Raw genomic sequence first — 20,272 nt, 5'->3', positions numbered from 1 at the left:
GCAGCATCCGCCGCTGCAACAATACTGCTGAAGCGGAAGCAAGACCGCTAAAGCGGTGAAACTGAAGCCTCAAACCAGTAGCTTTTCTTTTGTTTCTCAACCTGTGCAAGTTCTAATCAACTCAAACAACACAACTATTTCACAACAACCAGTCACATAAAACAAAGCCCGGCAAGGGAGAAAACTATCCAAACAATATTATAAAACCAAATATCCGAAAGCAAGAAGAAATTGGTCAAAACATTGTCTGAAATGAAAATCCCTACAAGGGCAACCAAATGCATCATCATAAGGAGGGAAGGCCCCTAAGCAGTCCTTCGGCTCGTCGCCTCATCATCAGAGCTGATAGCATCGCCACCATATCCACCGTGTCCACCATCATCCCGAGCCACGCTCACAAAAGAGTACTAGTACTGCTCTGAGTCATCATCATCCTCTACAGGAATCGGCTCACGGGGGTGCTTTGTCTTCCACATCCCTTTGATACCCCTTTATGCCCTGATGTGAAGTTTGTCTAGAGACCCATTCTTCGCCTTCTCCTTGTCAAAATCCCTACGAAGGTCGCCGTGATCCTTGGCCAGAGTGGTGTAGACAGTCTGTAGGGTGGAAAGTGACTCGCTCATCTACTTTTGAGTCGCAAAGTACCCCTTCATCTCCTTCTGGGCACATAAACCTGCAGCAGCACCGGACGAACTAGACTCCCCGAAAGGCCTGGGCATACTCTGTAACATCGCTATAATCTCATCAAAGTGAGAATCAATGTGCTCAAATGGACCTTGAACACTGGGAGCCTCAACCTCCACTCCAGCTCCGCTCTCTCCCCCATCCCTCATTAGCACTAGCCCCAGCAATCTTTTTTTTTTTCTACTATTGACAGCGGTACCACGACCTTTCACCCGTAGCGGGTGGAAGGGGGAGTCAGAGTTGACCCAATCATGCTATCCTCCTCCAGAACTTTGGCCCTCCTGCACAGTGAAGTAATCAACGACGGAACCATTAAACTCGCGGCACCAACCCTCAAGAACTCCCTCCATTCTTGGATTATCTGTGAACCTACATTCACCGGCACATTATCAATGACGCAAAAAACCAAAAGGGCCCTGGGATAGGTCATGTCCCAAACATTTCTCGAAGAGCGTATCCGGTTAGAGATGATATTCAGCCACCTCTTCGCTTCAGTAGTAAATTTATCACTATGAATCGCAACCTTGCTACGACCCCAAGTGATACTTGCCCAGTCCTCCTTAGCTACCAATTTTAATACCAGCCACTCTGAGTTTTCATCATTGTCCTTGGCCTCCAACGGTTTCACCAGATGGTTATCTACCTTGTACACTCATTTGATGGCCGTAGCTCCCACTTTCACGGCAACCCCTCGAATAACAATCTTTGGATCAGGAGAATCCCAGTCCTCCGTGGGCAACATTGCATAGAACTCCCTAACTCAAGTCTCGTTACAGTAACCGGGATCTTTGGCCAAGCGCAACCACTTAACTGCTTCCAATTTATCTAGAAATTTCGGGACACGCTTGTCCACATTTTTTATTTCAAAGCCCCGCTCCAGTAGTAGGGGCATACGCATTTGCTCCAGGTATTGACGGCGGCATTGGGGAGTTAGGAAGGTCTCATAAGCAGCAGCTCCTTGGAATTCTCAAGCCCAGTCAGGGCATGGTGAAGCTAAGTCTGGCAATGCAGGCAGAGGTCGGAATCGCTTGTATGTTGTAGCGGCTCGTCAGGATACAAAAGCATGTGCAAATGTTGTCACAGGTACACTAATAGTTTTCACTTTTGACGTCTATGCCTTTATTGACCCAAGATCCACCTTATCTTATGTAACCCCATTTGTTGGTAAGAAATTTGGGATTGAACCAGAAAAGTTGGATGAACCCTTTAAGGTGTCCACCCCAGTTGGGGAATCAGTTATAGCTAGATGTATTTATAGGGGTTGTGCAGTTTTAGTCTAGAACCATAGCCGACTTAGCAGAGTTGGAGATGGGAGACTTTGATGTAATCATGGGTGTGGATTGATTATCTTCATGTTATGACACAATAGGTTGTCGAACTAAAATAGTGATATTTGAGTTTCCTAACGAACCAGTTATAGAGTGGAAGGGCAATTTAGTAGTACCCAAGGGTAGGTTTATTTCCTATCTAACCGCCAGAAAGATGATTTCCAAAGGGGTATGTTTATCTATTTGTTCTAGTCAGGGATACAAATGCCTAGACTCCAGCCCTCTAGTCCATACCAGTCGTTAATGAGTTTCCAGAGGTCTTCCCGGAGTTCCTCCCTACATAGAGGTTGACTTTGGAATTGATTTACTTCCTGACACTCAACCGATATCTATTCCGCCATACAGAATGGCTCCAGTAGAGTTGAAAGAGTTAAAAGCCCAGTTGAAAGATCTTCTTGACAAGGGATTTATTAGACCAAGTGTCTCACCTTAGGGCGCGCCAGTTTTGTTTGTCCGAAAGAAGGATGGTTCCTCACGCATGTGCATTGACTACCGTCAATTGAACAAAGTCACCATTAAGAACAATTATCCTTTTCCCAAAATAGATGGTTTATTTGACCAACTTCAAGGTGCCCAGAGCTATTCCAAGATTGACCTCAGATCAGGTTACCATCAGTTAAAGGTTAAGGAAGTTGATATTCCTAAGACCTCTTTCAAAACCCGATATAGTCATTTTGAATTTCTTGTCATGTCGTTTGGGTTGACAAATGCACCAGCAAATTTCATGGAACTCATGAACAGGGTCTTCAAGCTATATCTTAATTTATTCGTCATTGTATTTATTGATGATATTTTGGTGTATTCCCGTACTGAGACTGATCATTGCGAACATCTCAGAATAGTGTTTCAGACACTTCAGGATCGTGAGCTTTACGCTAAATTTTCAAAGTGTGAATTTTGGCTTAAGTCAGTGGCATTTCTAGGCTATGTAATTTAAGGTGAAGGTGTGAAAGTTGATTCTTAGAAGATAGATGCCGTAAAAAATTAGTCCAGACCCACTTCAGCATCCGATATAAGAAGTTTCTTGGGTCTGGCGGGTTATTATAGACATTTTGTGGAGGGATTCTCCTCTATTTCAACTACGTTGACTAAGTTGACTCAGAAAAAGGTTACGTTTTGTGGTCAGATACATGTGAGCAAAGCTTTGAAAAGATGAAAAAAAGGTTGACTTTTGCTCCATTTTTAAGGGAATCGAAGGGTTCGTAGTGTATTGTGATGCTTCGGAAATTGGTCTCGGATGTGTCTTAATGCATCATAGTAAGGTTGTGGCATATGCATCTCGTCAAATTAAGCCTCATGAAAAGAATTATCCGACTTATGACTTAGAATTTGCAGCCGTGATTTTTGCACTTAAGATATGGCGTCATTATTTGTATGGAGTGCATGTGGATATTTTCAGCGATCATAAAAGCCTACAATATATTTTCAAGCAAAGAGAGTTGAATCTTAGGCAGAGAAGATGGCTCGAATTGCTTAAGGATTATGATGTGGTTATTCTCTACCACCCAGGGAAAGCGAACGTAGTAGCCGAAACTCTTAGTTGGCGATCCATGGGAAGTTTAGCTCACGTTGAGGCAGTTAAGAGGATTATGACAAGGGAAGTTCACCGTTTGGAAAGCTTAGGAGCTCGACTCTTAGACTCCGAGGATGGTGGTATTGTTGTCCAGAACAGGGCTTATTCCTCCTTAGTGGTTGAAATGAAGGAGAAACAATTTGATGATCCCTTTTCATTGTAGCTGAAAGAGGGGATTCACAAGCATAAGACAACGGCTTTGGAATAAGGGGGAGATAATGGAACTTTGAGGTACCGAGGCTGATTATGTGTTCCAGATGTAGATGGGCTCATAGAGTGAATCATGTCAGAAGCTCACAACTCCAGGTATTCCATTTACCCAGGTTCCACTAAGATGTATCATGATCTTAAGGAGATTTTTTGGTGGAATGATATGAAGAAGAATGTAGTAGATTTTGTGGCTAAGTGTCCGAATTGTCAGCAAGTGAAAGCCGAACACCAGAGGCCTGGTGGTTTGGCCCAGAATATTGATATTCTTATTTGGAAATGAGAGATGATAAACAAAGACTTCATAACAGGTCTACCTCGCTCATCCCGCAGACATGACTTGATTTGGGTGATTGTGGACCGACTTACAAAGTCAGCGCACTTTTTGCCAGTCAAGACCACAGATTCAACAGAAGATTATGCCAAGTTGTATATTTATGAGATTGTCAGATTTCATGGAACCCCAGTGTCTATTATCTCAGATCGTGGTTCTCAATTCACAACGAACTTTTGGAAGTCCTTACAGAAAGGATTGGGTACCAAGGTAAACCTCAGCACAGCTTTTCATCGGCAGACAGATGGCCAGGCAGAGCATACTATTCAGATTCTAAAAGACATGTTGAGAGCATGTGTCCAAGATTTCAAAGGTAATTGGGATGACCATTTTCTCTCATTGAATTTTCTTAGAATAACAGTTATCATGCTAGTATCAAGATGGCACCGTTGAAGCTCTTTATGGTCGAAGATGTAGATCACCCATTGGCTGGTTCGAAGTTGGTGAAACAGAACTGGTAGGACCATATTTGGTCTATCAGGCTATGGAAAAAGTTAAGTTGATTCAAGAGCATTTGAAAACGGCTCAGAGTCTCTAGAAGTCCTATACAGATGTGAGGAGAAGGGACTTAGAGTTTCAAGTTGAGGATTAGGTGTTCTTAAAAGTTTCACCTATGAAAGGTGTGATAAGAATTGGCAAGAAAGGGAAACTTAGTCCCAGATACATTGGACCTTACAGAATCCTGCAAAGGGTTGGTCAAGTGGCTTATGAACTTAAGTTGCCACAAGATTAGTTGTTGTGCACCCAGTGTTTCATGTAACTATGTTGAGGAAGTGTGTAGGAGACCCGTCGTTTATTGTTCCTGCTGATACTATAACGGTTAAGAATGGCCTCACTTATGAAGAGATCCCCGTAGCCATTCTTGATTGTCAGGTTCGCAAGTTGAGAACTAAAGAAGTAGCCTCAGTACAGGTGTTGTGGAGGAGTTAGAAAGTTGAAGAGGCTACATGAAAATCCGAAGAAGACATGAAATCCAGATATCGGCACTTGTTTGAGGAGCAAGAAGAGAACATTCAAGGTAAATATCCTTCATTTCCATGTCATGCCTTTTACGTATTCATTTCTTACATTTCACGTTCATGTTCATGTACTCACGATTCATGTCTCATGCCCCAACATCCATGTTTCACAAAAGCCATGTCATGCATCTCAGCCTTCATGTTTCATGTCATTTTTCCTTCACGTTCATGTATTCAAGCCATGTCCAGCCATATTCTTAACCATAACCCATCATTCGAGGACGAATGATCCCAAGGGGGAGATTGTAACACCTCGTGCATTCGAGCTAGATTTTTACTCATAAGATGGGGGTATAATGGAACCAACATGAGTAGTGTAGAAGGTGTTTTCAAAACTAATCAAGTCATAAGAAGAGTCTTTGGACAAAGCAAAGTTGGAAGCCACTCTACGGAGCATGTTTTCAAGTGAGTTTGCAGAAGGTCTTATTTCAAGCGACTATAACCCCTTTATTAATTGGGAATTTGGAAAAACTCCCTTAATGAAAGTTGTATCCCTTTGAAATACCTTTCCAACAGTATATTATAGAGGTCAAACACACATCTGTACAAAAATATATGAAAGGGTCGTAGAACTATCTAGTGAAATACGGCTCGTAAATATGGTCCGTATTTTGTGAAATATTCAGCCTCGACATTCTATTTTGTGACAAGATAAAAACAGTCCATAAATACGGACTGTATCTCAAAATATGGATCGTATTTATGGTCTGTATTTCTCCCAACGCAGTTAAGTATAAATATACCAGTTCAGTCTTCTAATTCTATTTCTCATTCCTTCAAGCTCTAGAAAGAAGTTACGCTTCTCCCATCAATCCAAGAAATTAAGGTAAGCCATTCCAAGCCCTTCCAAGTCAATTCTAACATGTATTCATGTAATCTAATTAGGAAATCATTGTTCCTAACCTAGGGTTTTCAAGAAAACCCAGCTCAAGGCTCAAGGTTTTGAGCTTTCGGAATTCTATTACGAGTTTTGGAGCGTTTACAGGTATGTAGGGTTTCTATTTACGTGTGGGAACATCATTGTTCTTCCTCACGCCATGTTCTTCCATGATTATATGAAAGCTCATCAAAAACTAGGGTTCTAGACATGTTCATGATAACCCTAAGTACATGTACCATGATATACCATGTTTGTATTAATAATTCGTTATTGTGTTCTTGATATTCCATTTTGGTTATTGAGAATTTTTCCATAATCCATGAAAACCCATACTTTGCATTCCATGGGTTCTTAAATGCAAGATACGAACCATTATGCTTATTTTCATGACAATCCTACATGTCTCCATGTTTTCATACAAGTATATTATGTAACCATATATTCATGTTATATTATACTTACAATTCATGTCTACAAATCGTGTTTAAGAAAACCATGGGCTCAAATTCCACCTATTTTCATGTTCATGTTTTTGGAAGTTGCACAGATTATCGAAAAGGCTTAGATAGCCCGAAACTACGCTTGCCGCTGTAGGATAAGGATCACTCCGCCCAGTTAGGATGATTCCTTCAGGTTTTATTGATTGAATCCTTTCATGTCATGTTTATGTCTCATATCCCTAGCACGGTATGAGATTGCTCTACTGGTCAGGCCAGGTACCAGACTCCACGTACTCACGTGGTGATTCATGTTGTCGGTTATTCCCAACTAAAAATGCTTATATATATATATATATATATATATATATATATATATATATATATATACATACATACATGCTCATGTTCATGTTCAGCTTACAGATACAATTTCGGTTTTAGTTCTATTATTTCCATGTGCTATGCTTATTTCATTCAGTTGCTTTACATAATAGTACAATTCAAGTGTACTGACGTCCCCTTTTATTTTCCTGGGGCCTACATCTCACTATGCAAATTTATAGGACGACGGATTAGCTCGTTAGGACACTGCTCGTATCAGTTTTTTGGTGAGCCACATCTTATTCGGGGTTTAGTCAGTATTTATATTTCATGTTAGTTTTGCAAATAAGGTATTCCGAGGGCCTCATCCAGGTAAACAGTTTAGCAGTCAGGCTCATGTCAGAGGTTTCATAGACTAGTTAGTTATGTCCTGTCAGATGTTTAGAGTTGTATAGCCAGTATTGGCTCAACATTTATTATATGTTCAGATTATGTTCGCATCATGTTTAAACAGTATTTTTCATTAGTATTGTGACAACTCATGTTATTCAGACTATCCATGTTTTAAAGTTATATTCCGCATTATGTTCGTGCCTCATGTTGATTCAGCAAGCCATGTGGTTCGCTCGGTCACATGCATTCAGGCATCGAGTGTCGTGTTACGCCAGGCCATGATTCGGGGCATGACAAGAGGAATATGAGGGATATAATTTTTTCTCTAAATCGCAAGTTGAGGGGTGTATTTTCGCTTTTTCCCTTCTCATAATTAGAGTCTTTAGTTGTCGATTGAGGCTAAGTTAAAATATCTAATTATGTTAATATTTGTTTTTGGTTTTTTGTGAAAAATGAGACGAAGAAAGTAGTTTAACCTTGCAAGCAAACAACAAGTTGTCTTTAAAAAAATAATTAAGACACAAATATCATCACTAAAAGTTAAATTTATCAAACTATCTTTAGTATGGGCAAAAAATAATATCATGCATTCTCCATAATTTAGTTATGACTAAAATCTCATAAACTTGTGACTTCAATTTCACGATAATCAAAAGTGAAAACTTTAATTAGAATCGCTCACAATAAGTACTTTAAATTGTTAATCTACTTAAACAAATTTATTTTTTTTGCTGAAACGAAGGATTTGCATAAATAAAGGCAGAAATTAAATTGCCTTTATAGAACTGAGATAGATTTAAAGGCAGAAATTAATGATTCTATCTCTAACAGATCTTTGTCATAATACAAAATTATAAAAAGTGGAGGAATATTCCAAAAAATAGTTTCTCCGTCAGTTAGTGCTTCATCTTCCTTGCCATTGCTAGTTTGCTACCAACAATGGCCAAAATATGCGCCACTTTGTTTCCATCTGTGTTTGCATGCTTAATTTAGGGGTTCCCCAGTGCTTCAAGTTTATGTTGCTATCTCGAATAACTCCTCCTGCTCCTCCCTTCTTTGTGGCATGATAGAATGATCCATCTGTGTTGATTTTGAATGTTCTAGTTGGGGGGTTTCTCCCATTTGACTTCAATGGTTGTTTTGGTGGTGTCATGGTTGTCAAAATTGTGGTTACCAAGGTAATAAAATTCATAGGCCTAGTTAAGGATTGGCGTAGTTGTGGTATTGTGGCCAGTTGTCACGACCCAATCGGAGGGCCCGGAGCTAAGATGCCGAGCACCTCAAAACGTACATCTCATAATCATATCTGAGTGGGCCATAAAGCTAACTCATAAATGTCATAATCTGCAAGGGACACAAGCCCAAAACTGTATATGTATAAATGTCATCAAACTGATCTCAAGTACACAAGCCGACAAGGCTATCAAAATATGATGATACAACAAAGTATAGACTAGGATGATCATAGAACCTCTAACCGTACATATCTGTCTACAAGCCTCTACTGGAGTGCATAACATAATAAGGACGGGATAGGACCCCGCCATGTCCATATATATACACAAAAGAACAATACCAGTTGAACTGTAGCTCCAGAACAAATGGAGCGCTCCTGTAATATCGTTGATGAAGCAGCCTAGGGGTCTGGACCGTCTCCCTATCTACCTGCGGGCATGAACGCATCATCCCCAAACTAAAGGACGTCAGTACGAATAATGTACTGAGTATGTAAGGCATGGATAACAACATAATGAAAGAATGGACATAAAATAAGATAAGAAAGATCAACCTGTACCTCTGAATGCCTCTTAAGGCGGATGTCATGCATGTTTAGCTTTAAAAAAAAAACTTTTTCATACATGTATAATATAAGTATTAGTGCTGCGGAACGTGCAGCCCGATCCATAAATGTTAGTGCTGTGGAACGTGCAGCCTGATCCATATATCATATCATCCCGCGTCCGGGGTATCATCATGACCTGTCCACTGCAGTGGTGTGCACAATAGGTGTCGTACCCGGCCGACTATAGCGCGGCTCGGTATGAGAAAATACATACATATATCTAAAGCATGCATGAGAGCCCAAATAAAAGCTATAAGTCTATCGGAGTGACGTAAGGTCGGTAACCTCCAATTATCATTATGGAATCATCATCATCGCTATATCTCACCTTGAAAGAACAATTACCATAAGGTGAGATCAACAACAATGAATAAAATGAATAATCATGAAACAAGCTCAATAATATTATAATGACATCAAAAACTATAAGCTTTGGTATCTCTAGAAATGGAATCATCATCATCATGGAGAACACTTATCAATAATATCATAAGAACCTTGAGAATCATGAGTTTCTAGCATTTTTAGGAATAAGAATATTATGGATATCGTGTGTAGGTTCACTACAAAGGAATCATGCCTTAAGAAAGAAAGGGTTAGCCTTAACATACCTTGTCTTCTCCTTAACTACTTAACGCTCATCCTTCCGAATTTGCAAATATACATTCAAGATAATTCGCACCAAGGTTAATTCGGTGAAATGCTTATGAGGTCAAACCAAGCTATTAAATAAGCTAACAAAATTTGGGTAGCATTTCCCCTTACTCTCCAATCACCTCAACATATACAACAACCCACAATAATAATAGCAAGTTTACAAAAGTCCTTAAATACTCCTTTCACCGCCCATACAAAGAATATACACCAAACAACCCAAAGTATACCAATATACAATAACTATATGCACTTCCTTTCTTCCAAATTAAGGAGCTTAATCTCATCAACATCAACAACATTAGATATTAGCCATATATATGGGAATTGGCTCAACAACACAGCCACAACATGCTCAAAACAGTCTATGAACTCAACAACTACAACACAACCCTTTATGACCTTTTCTCCATAACTATTTTCAATTCTAAGACTTGCTAAACCTTCAAACAAACTTAACATAAGAGACAAGATTAAAAACATACCTTGTATGTCACGACCCTACCAGAGGGTCATGACGGGCACCCGGAGCTAACCTACCAAGTACCTCTAAGCATACATCTCATAATCATTTCTGGGTGGACCCCAATGGTAGCTCATGGTTGTCATAACCTGTAAGGACACATACCACAACATAATGGTGCATCTCTAAATAATCATCAACAATTATGCTCATCATCACCAGCCGACAAGACTACCAATATATTATACAATAATATGAACCGGTGGAGCTATAAAACGTCTAATTGTACACACACACGTCTACGAGCCTCTACATAGAATACAAATGATCATAAGGACCAATACCAAATAGACTGCAGCTCCGAAGTAAGTGGAGTGCTCCTGAGAATCCGCTGATAAAACACCTACGGGTCTGATCCGTCTCCCTGCCTACCTGCGGGCATGAGCGCAGCGTCCACAAGAAGGGACGTCAGTACGAATAATGTACTGAGTATATAAGGCATGAATAACAACATAATATATATATATATATATATATATATATATATATATATATATATATATATATATATATATATATATATATATATATATGAAAGGTAACATGGAATAAAAGAGATAACTTGTACATCTGGATGCCTCATAAGGCGGATGTCATGCATGCTTAGCTTTTTAAAAAAAAAACTTTTTTATACATACATACAGACATATATATATATATAATATCATCATCATAACGTACCCGGCCTTTTCAGGACTCAGTGTGTAACGTACCTGGCCCTTTCGGGACTCGTTGTGTAACGTACCCGGCCCTTTCGGGACTCGATGTGAAATACCAACTGATCAGTGGTTGCACAATAGGTGTTGTACCCGGCCGACTATAGCGCGGCTCGGTGTGAGAAAATACATACATATATATGTAAAGCATGCATGAGAGCCCAATTAAAGGCTACAACTCTATCGGAGTGATGTAAGGTCGGCAACCTTCGATTATATTATGAAACAATCAGCATCACTATATCTCACCTTGAAGGAATAATTATCATAAGGTGAGATCAACAATAATGGGTAAAATCAAGGAAATCATGAAATAAGCTCAATAAATCTCATAATATCATTAAAATCTTAAGCTTTGGAATTTCTAGAATTAAAATCATCATCATCATGTTCGTCATAGAAAACATCTCATCTTTAGTATCATAAGAAACTTTTAAGAATCATGAACTTCTAACTTTTGGAAGTAAGAAGGTGATGGAAACATATATGGAATCATAATATAGGAATCATGCCTTTTGAAAGAAAGGGACTAGCCTTAACATACCTGGATAATCTCCTTATCAATCCACAATAAAGCTTAACATAATCCTCTTGCGTCTACAACAAGTGAAATGATACCATCATCGACAAACAGTGTCGCAACTATCATATCTTGCTACTATTATAACCTTCGGAAAATCGAGCAGCATCTCCCTTGTTTATATTCCTAGCCCGAAATCACAATACCAACAAAACAACGAATATCAACAACATCATCATCCACACCAATATACTCCATAAAACATCCCACACGATGTTTTTCCCAATTTCTCAACCAACCATAACAATATCCACAGTACCATAATCAAAGAATTATACTCAATTTAATCTCAAATTAATCCAAAATCTCCTTTCAAATTCATTCCATAGTCATCATCTTCACTTTAATACTTTGCAACTTCTCTACTATGATTCTCTTCTTTTATTGGACTTGCTAAACCTTCAAATCAACTTAATCATGAGAAATAGGATGGATAACATACCTTACACTAGATGAACTTCACCCCACTCAACTTCTTCCAAGACCAAATTCATCACAACATTAAGTAGAGACAAGAACAATCCTTCTCCATGAATTAGCTTGGGGTTTTGGAGTTTGATCCTCTTTTGTGATGGTATAGAATGTTTTAGAATGATGGAGAACCTTCAAGGACACTCTTATAATGGAGAGAGAGGTGTGGAAAATTCTAGAGAGGTGTGGAGATGTTAGGAGAGTGCTAGAGGTTTGTGGAGTTGAAGAAAAATGACTAGAATGAAGTGTAGAGGCCCTTTTATAGGTGCCAAATTCGGATTGGGCCGGGTCAAAACATAAGTGGGCTTTTAAGTTGATTTTCTGGATTTCCGCCCAGGTTCGGGTCTCTCTGACTATCCATTTTAAAACGCCCATAACTCCTTGCTTCAATGTCGCATTGACGAACGGTTTGTTGCGTTGGAAACTAGACTCGACGAACTTCATTTTAGGCCTTTGAAATACCTTAAAAATCCTAATATACAAGGAGATATACCTCTCCAAAGTTGACTAAAAATTCTGTCCAGAATTCTGTCAACTTTTTTCCAAATTTTTGACAAACTTATTTTCTTCGATTTGCTTGATCCCGGAATCTTCCAAAACTCTCCATACATGATATTTATAATTTATTATACATGATAATGGTCATGTCCCTTGGTTCCAAGGTTGTCCTTCCCGGTTTACGGCTTACGAGATCGTAATTCATCCTTTACTTCATTGTTACGTACTTCTCATGGCTTGTACCTTCCAAAACTTCATGGGATGTCTCCGATACTCCATTAATACGGTGAAGTACGCAGCATGCTCATGCTCTGAAAGTGCGAGGTGTAACATTGTACTTGAAGAACTTCAACTCACACAACTTGCTTCAAGACCAAACTCACCACAACATCACGTAGAAGCAAGAACAGTCACTTTTCACTAACTAGTTTAACGTAATCTTGCTGAATTCTTGATCAATAGGGCTATAAGTGCTTAGGGGATGTGTTAGGAGGTTTCTAGATCTCATGAGGGTGTTGAATGATTAAAAAATAGGGTTGATGGGGGTATCTATACCCCTTGAAAGTCGGTGGATCCGACTCCAAATTTGGCCTTGAGTTCGCGAGGCCTTTGGCTCGCGTTCGCGAAGAGCCTCTGCCAGCCAATTTTGAAACGTCCATAACTTTCTATTTCGATGTGATATCGATGAACTGTTTGTTGCATTGGAAACTAGACTCAATGAACTTCAATTTACATAGGTTATGGATTATGTAACTCCTCGTATTCTAGGAGATATACCTCTCTAAATTCGACCCAAAATTTCTGTCCAAAATTCTGCCAAATGTTTCCCAAATTTTCGACAAACTTATTTTCTTCGACTTGCTTGATCCCGGAACCTTTAAACACTTGCTTAACACTTGTTAAGAGTATTCCTTAACCTTATAAGGGTTTCATGACCTCTCCGAGCTTACGTTAGTTTACTCACAACGTAAACAACATGAAAATTTCTGAGGTGTAACACCAGTGTTATTGAAAGTGTTATAATTCCAATTAAGCCAGATGTTTCAAAGAAAAATTGGGATAATTACTTTGATTGGTAGGGTACTACCATTAGAAGTTGTGAGAGAGGAGTTAGATAGCAATGTCTTTTTTAGCCAATGGAGCATGTTGGAGTCATTATTGGTCCGGATGCCCAGTGTATTCCATACTTGGCATCCTTTGGGATAGTGGAAGAAGATGTGCTCTATGGTTTCAGGGGTTGAGCAGCGTGGGGCATATATTTGAAGGTATGATGTTAATATGTGATAGAAAGTCAGCAGTAGGGAGCTTGTTTTTAGCGAGCAGGTAGAGAAAGAATTTGATTTTGTTAAGGCATGGTTGGTTCCATATCCACTTGTGGTCAAAGTCAGGTGGTGTAGTGGTGGTGGAGATGGAATCTTGATGGATTTTATAGGCTTCTTGTTACTGAATGTGCCTAATTCGTTGGGGGTCCAGTATAGGGATCCTTCAATGTCATGTGAATGAGATGTAGGTGTCGTGGATCAGGTTCATCAGGTCAGGGGGTATATCGAAGCCTAAGTTAGATAAATTCCAGCTTCTACCATCTATGATGTTTTTTACTAACTTTAAGCCCTAGCATGTTGTGATGGATTGTCCTAGAAATTTGCTCTCTCATTGATTTGTTATTGGCAAGCCACTTGTCATGCCAAAGGTTAATGGAGTCACCTATTCCAATATTCGAAGCAGTGCCAGCTCTAAAATTGTTCATTGCTTTAACAATACTTTTCCAAATATAAGAGTCTGTTGGGAGGGATTTGTAGGAATTATTGGTTTCCCTATTTTTGTACTTACTGATTAGAGTTTTTGTCGATAAACTTAAACAATTTTAACTTATATTGAGTGAATCTTTATATGTCCTTTTTGTAATTTGATATTCAAAAAAACTTATTGAAGGGTTTGTCAAACACAAAATAATTTTCTTATATAGAACAAAGTGCTGTTAAATGATCTTACCAAATATAAATTACTATTTTCTCAAAATAACTTTTTTTGAAACGTTATTCCACGAAACTATGATTTTCAAAACAAGAAGATTTTAGAAATTTGTTCACATATACTATTTGTTCAATAAAGATGGAAGCTACATCCCAAGTATAGGCAAGGCAGGTGAAGGAGGGGTTGTTAGAAAGGGAAATGGATATCTGGCCTTTACTTTTGCCTCATCAGTCCATTTCAAGACTAACAATTACTCCCAAGTACAGACAGCTTAACAAGGAACCTTATGGTGCTGCAATCAAAATTCCCACAACTTCACCTTGGAGCTCGATTTACTTCTAGTTATCAATATGATACCTGGAGTGTATAAAACTCTTTGGAATCTTCGAGAAGACATTGAAACAATACAGAGAATGGTGGAGATCCATAGCATCACAGTCAAAATTGCTTCAGAAAACAATGAGGTAGCAGACCCTCTTGCTAAATATGCTGCCACCAGTGCTAACAGTGAGACCTTTCTGTCTGAAAATTACCTACCTCATGAAGTTAAAGGGCCAATGAAAATGGATAGGAGCCACATGTCATCCCTCTGAATTAAGCCCAAAAAGCACTCTACTTGGGTCTTTGAACCTCCTTAGAGTGTGTCTGGAAGAGATACAAGTTTTCTCTCCATGAAGTATAGTAGCTCTTATCTATATTCCCATGTGTTGCACATCTTTTGTGAATAATGTTGATGTTGTCCCTTTAGGTTTAGGTTTATGTCCATCCCCCCCCCCCCCACCCACCCCTTCCATTATATTTTGTTATCAATATATAGGGTAGCGAACCCCCCCCCCCCAAACCCCCAACTACCTCGAGAGTATATATCCTGATTAGATGGAATTAACAAAAAAATCATGTCAAATTTCAAATGATTGTTAGTGAAGAGTCGTGAAGAAAGAAGGGCTCATGGACTGAGTCTGCAACTGTCTTTGAGTTCCTATTAAATCATTTATGTGCCTTGTTTTTTATTTTTAATCTATTTAAAAATATCACTTTTATATATTTAGTAAGTTTTAAACTCTAATATTCTTATTTTAACCTTAAATAAATTTTCTCAAAATAAGTGTCGGCCCTTCCAATTTCAAGCTAGGAGCCGAGTTCTTTTGGAAGAAATATGGTCTGGCACAGCCTTGATACTTAGTTATGAGTTATCTGGGCTTGGGGTGGATGGGCTCAGCCTGGTGGGCTAGATTTTTATTTTTCTTTTACTTTATATTTAAGTCATAATTGAACTTTGTAAGTGGATGCAAATTTGAAAATGTAACAACTCAACTGGTCGTTTTGAGTGTTAGAACTCTTTCCCCTAATTGACACTTCACTTGGGTTTAATATGTGACTTATGACTTGCGAGTATGGCTGGAACGGGTCCCGAGGGCCTCAGGTGCCTTCCGGAGAAGAAAAACCAAATCAAACTAGAATCTTATAGTTTAAAAGTTGACCAAAGTGGACATTTGGGGTTAACAGATTCAGAATCGTGGTTAAAAAGTTCATATAGGTTCTTACATTACTAGAAATCGAGGTTTTCCCACCGTCATTCAGTGGGAAGTTTGTGTTATAACACATGATTTTCCCACCTCGTTCCCACCGAACCAACTCACTGGGAAACACACATGGTGGGAAACAAGTTCTCATTGAAATGCTGGGAAACTTCTTGATTTTTTCGTGTGAAAATACTACTATTTAGGTTTTTCCCATCGACATTCAGTGGGAATAGCCACTAAACAATTTTCAGTGGAAAATTCTAGCGGGAAAATAATGAATTTTTGTAGTGGTATGATGATCTAAAACTTAGTTGGATGATTTGGACAGGCCCGAAAGGGCTCGGGAGTGATATGGAACGCTTAAGTTGAAACTAGTGAATTTAAAATTTGACCAAAGTCAAATATGTGATTAGACGACCTCAGATTGGTGATGTTACAGTTCCAAAGCTTTGTAGGGTGAGTTTGGAGAGGTAGTGAGTTTTATGAGCTAAACCATTAAAGGATGCAGTAGATTTTTTTTTTCTGGTGTATCTGGTGTGCTCAGCGATCTCATGGAAAGGGGTTGCGATCGCATAGAGGAGCTGGGCTAAGGGGCGCGGTCGCATGGAGTAGGCCCGCCATCGAGTGGGGTGGCCTGACATCAGAGGTCCCGCATTCGCGTGAGGGAACTGGCAATCGCGTAAGGACTTCCCCTGGACGTGCATCGCCATCACGCGAGTGCTTCAGCGATCGCATAGAAGGGTCATCGAGTAGTTAAATATTTCATTTTGGAATTTTTGATATTTCAAATACATTTTGGAGTTTTGGAGCTTGGTCCAAGGCGTTTTTTCGGGGGGATTTCAACTATTTTGTCTTGGGGTAAGATTCCAACCTTGGATTTGTTAATTACATTCTATTACACGCTTTAAATTGTAGATTAGTCCATTTATTGATTGAGGAAATTGGAGGTTTTTTTATTTGTCTTAATCTTAAGGGAATTGATTTGGAGGCCGATTAGTGGTTAGTTTGGGATAAATATAGATATGAGACCCTTGGGATATGCGTGTTTAGCCTAAAATTCATTTATTAGGAAAAAAATTGTATTTGTTTGAAAGGGATTTGTAGTAATGAAATTAAAACAATTATTATGTAAATCTTTGATGTTAGATTTGAAGCAACACAACAAATAATCGAAAGCACTGAACATAGAGAGAGAGAGAGAGAGAGAGAGAGAGAGAGAGAGAGAGAGAGAGAGAGAGAGAGAGAGAGAGAGAGAGAGAGAGAGAGAGAATATCTTTTCGATCTCCTGGAGTTAAGCGGATTGCTTGAAGGATGAAATGGGCACCCGTAAACAGCCGTGAATTAGCGATGAACGATAGTAAGCAAAAATGTATTCATCTGAGAGATTCAATGGGGTACAAATAAGTGATTGAGGGGGGTACATATAGGTTTGTCCTAGCTAATTAACTCTCCTAATCCTAGGCACGTAATAGTCATTGTTGGCCTGTAGGTTGTGGATTTTGAGATAGGATAGATCGAGATTCCCTCCCCAAAATTTCTAGCAATAATCCCTATTTGAGTAAATTAATTAACCTTACTTTACCAATATGGAAATGGGCACCACTCAGAATCCACAGACAGAGAAATTAAGAAGGGAAAAAAGACGCACAAATTTTGAGCTTGAATCAATATAGCTTTAAACTTTCGTGTTATGTGATAACTTGGGAGATGGAAAGAGAGACAACAAAACTATATTGACGCAGAAAGAATATCCCACAAAATTTTTATTCCAAAGTGTATCACATTTTCCCCCGGATTCACATTTCCACGTATGACACCCAAAGAAAAGCTAAATGAAGGCGCAATTGTTATCATGAGGATTAACGATATATTATCCGCAACAACAATGACATCTCTAACAATTTACGTAACCTTTTTTTTTTTTTTTTTTTTTGAAAGCATTGCATGTTAAGCACACATGAAGGTTGGTTTTGTTCATCAAATCGTGTATCAGGGACAATACATGCACGGAAAGGAAAGCTAGATTCTCTAACGATCCAGCACAAATCACCTTCTGCTGCAGACCACTTGCCGCAAATTAGATCACTGACCCTTCATCATTCAAGGCATGCATCTAAGAGGCAGCAGCAACACATAGCAGCCAAACTACAACAAAAATAAGAGCAACTATTATCTTCTCTTTGCTGAAGGGGAGCATATATATGATGTTAATGTGGTTGGTATGACCGAAGTCATTTTGTATGAAAAATATTTTTAGCAAGAATATATACTCCTTATTAAAGATGAATGATAATATTAGCAAATTGAAGAGTGCTTCGAAATTGTTTTGAGTACTAAAGATTAATAATAACATCTAATTAGATATTAGTTTGAAAGTCAATTAAGATAAGAAATTAAAAATAACTTTTGTCCACAAGTGAATGAAGACATTTTCCCCCCCTTGATAAAAAAAAATACTTTCGAGTACCCTAATAATATCTAAAAAGTATTACTCATCATAATGATTTTTTTCATGGAAAATAACTTCTATTGTACCCACGACGCTTACAAACTAGGACGACAATGGTGAATTATTGGCTGCAAAATACATACCATCCTCCCATGATGCCGGTAGCAGCTTGGTTTTGTTTTTGTTTTTGATGAGGATACCCTTGTCCATGCGGGGGTGCACCGTACTGAGGTGGATGGCAGCTCTGAGGAGGGTAACCTTGTGGTGGAGATCCCATTCCCATTGGAGGAGGATAACTGTGGGGTCCAAGTTGCGAAGGGTAACCATGGGGTTGGGGATGGGGAGGGTAATATCCTACTCCTTGTGTAGGATAACCTTGTGCGTATCCCTGCCCCTGTCCCTGGGGCTGGGGAGGATATACTGGCGCAGGAGGATATATCCCATTTGGGTAACCTTGCGGAGGATAACCTAATATATATCACATGCACAATAACATCAAATTTCATTTGATCCAATCCAGGTAATATCAAAATCAGAAGAAATGTGGACCCAAAAAAAAAAAAAAAAAAAGAATAGAAGCTTTAAATTCTTACCTTGGGGAGGAGGGAGACTAACCGGATGTTGTTCAATGTTATTACTCATGACCTAATATTTCTATTGAAACTTGTGTTGGTGTCGGAGATTTCTGAATGATAGATGTTTTATTTTACGTATAATGTAATAATCTCTTCAAAGGGGAGAGAGAGCGGTAATAATGAGGTTACGGGTGGGAGAGAGGGGATTTCTTTTTTCTCGGAAACAAAAATGCATTAAAATTACACAAAATATTTAAATGTTATTACAGACGGGGACAGATCTAAACGATGCAGTCCCTAAAAGATTTTCTTATAATGTAATAATCTCTTCAAAGGGGAGAGAGAGCGGTAATTATGAGGTTACGGGTGGGAGAGAGGGAATTTCTTTTTTCTCAGAAACAAAAATGCATTAAAATTACACAAAATATTTAAATGTTATTACAGACGGGGACAGATCTAAACGATGCAGTCCCTAAAAGATTTTCTTAATTAGATTGAGAGCATAAATACAAGTGAAGGGGATTCTGAGATTTTTATAGGGTTTGTTAAAGACGAGGGCTAGAAAGATGAAAAACAAGGAGTTTATGGTGTATTTTTATACGTAGTGCCAGAGCACCAGATAACAAAAATCTGCGCGTATAAGACGAGTAGTGCAACATACCTTCTGTCACAAGTAAACCAAACCATGCATTGGGGTTATAGAAGGAAAATACTATTTGTTCTGAGTTTTCCTTGCTCGTAACTCTTGGACTTGAATTAATGGTCCTCATAATTTCACTTTGCAATGATGTATTTTCAATTTACCATATAGCAATAATATACATACATATTTATGCACTAGCTCCATTGCATCTTTGTTAGCTCTAGACCCGCTCTCTCACCAAAAGTTTACACCCACTCTACCCTTTTCTTTCTTTGTACCTTTTTCTTAAACAAAAAGCTAAGGAACATTAATGAAAAAATTCATCTTCTTTTTCAATATTTAGCTTTCAATCATGTTATAATCTTATCACTAACATAATGACAATAAGACTTTATTCTAATTAATGACTATCTCATCAAAAATATAAGATGTTAGAGAGAGCACGCCCTTTCACGTACAAGTCTGATTTTTTTCATGTCAAATACATGAAATTCTTTTTTTCAATGGGTGGCAATGAGATGAGATTCGAACTCAGAATCTCGGCATGCTCTGATACTATTTAATTCCTTGCAAAATCATGAAAGAGCTTATTTTGTAAGAGAAAAATTGAATTATATAGGAGTAGTTTTCTTTTTTTTTTCAGA

At 38.6% G+C, this 20,272-nt stretch overlaps 1 protein-coding gene across 1 annotated transcript; it reads right to left on the bottom strand.

Moving 5' to 3' along the window:
* Window positions 1-938: 938 nt before the first annotated feature.
* On the bottom strand, window positions 939-19,701 carry LOC132608046 (uncharacterized). Its single transcript, XM_060322121.1, has 3 exons — window positions 19,004-19,701; window positions 18,554-18,878; window positions 939-1,053 (listed from the first exon to the last, which is right to left on the bottom strand). The coding sequence occupies exons 1-3, from the start codon at window positions 19,050-19,052 to the stop codon at window positions 939-941; spliced, it is 489 nt and encodes a 162-aa protein (XP_060178104.1). The 5' UTR covers window positions 19,053-19,701.
* Between the last annotated feature and the right edge of the window lie 571 nt (window positions 19,702-20,272).

This window comes from Lycium barbarum, chromosome 8, assembly GCF_019175385.1.
Source record: "Lycium barbarum isolate Lr01 chromosome 8, ASM1917538v2, whole genome shotgun sequence".
Classification (NCBI taxonomy): Eukaryota; Viridiplantae; Streptophyta; class Magnoliopsida; order Solanales; family Solanaceae; genus Lycium; species Lycium barbarum.
Note: the sequence above shows the minus strand (reverse complement) of the source record. Positions and strands in the feature narration are given on the sequence as shown.

Bases quoted from the DNA above. Each gene is read 5' to 3' on its own strand.
- LOC132608046 (XM_060322121.1), bottom strand. From the start codon at position 19,052: ATGAGTAATAACATTGAACAACATCCGGTTAGTCTCCCTCCTCCCCAA. The intron at 18,879-19,003 runs GTAAGAATTTAA...GATATATATTAG, and splicing joins TAGTCTCCCTCCTCCCCAAG to GTTATCCTCCGCAAGGTTAC. The intron at 1,054-18,553 runs GTATGTATTTTG...CGGTGAATGTAG, and splicing joins ACCGGCATCATGGGAGGATG to GTTCACAGATAATCCAAGAA.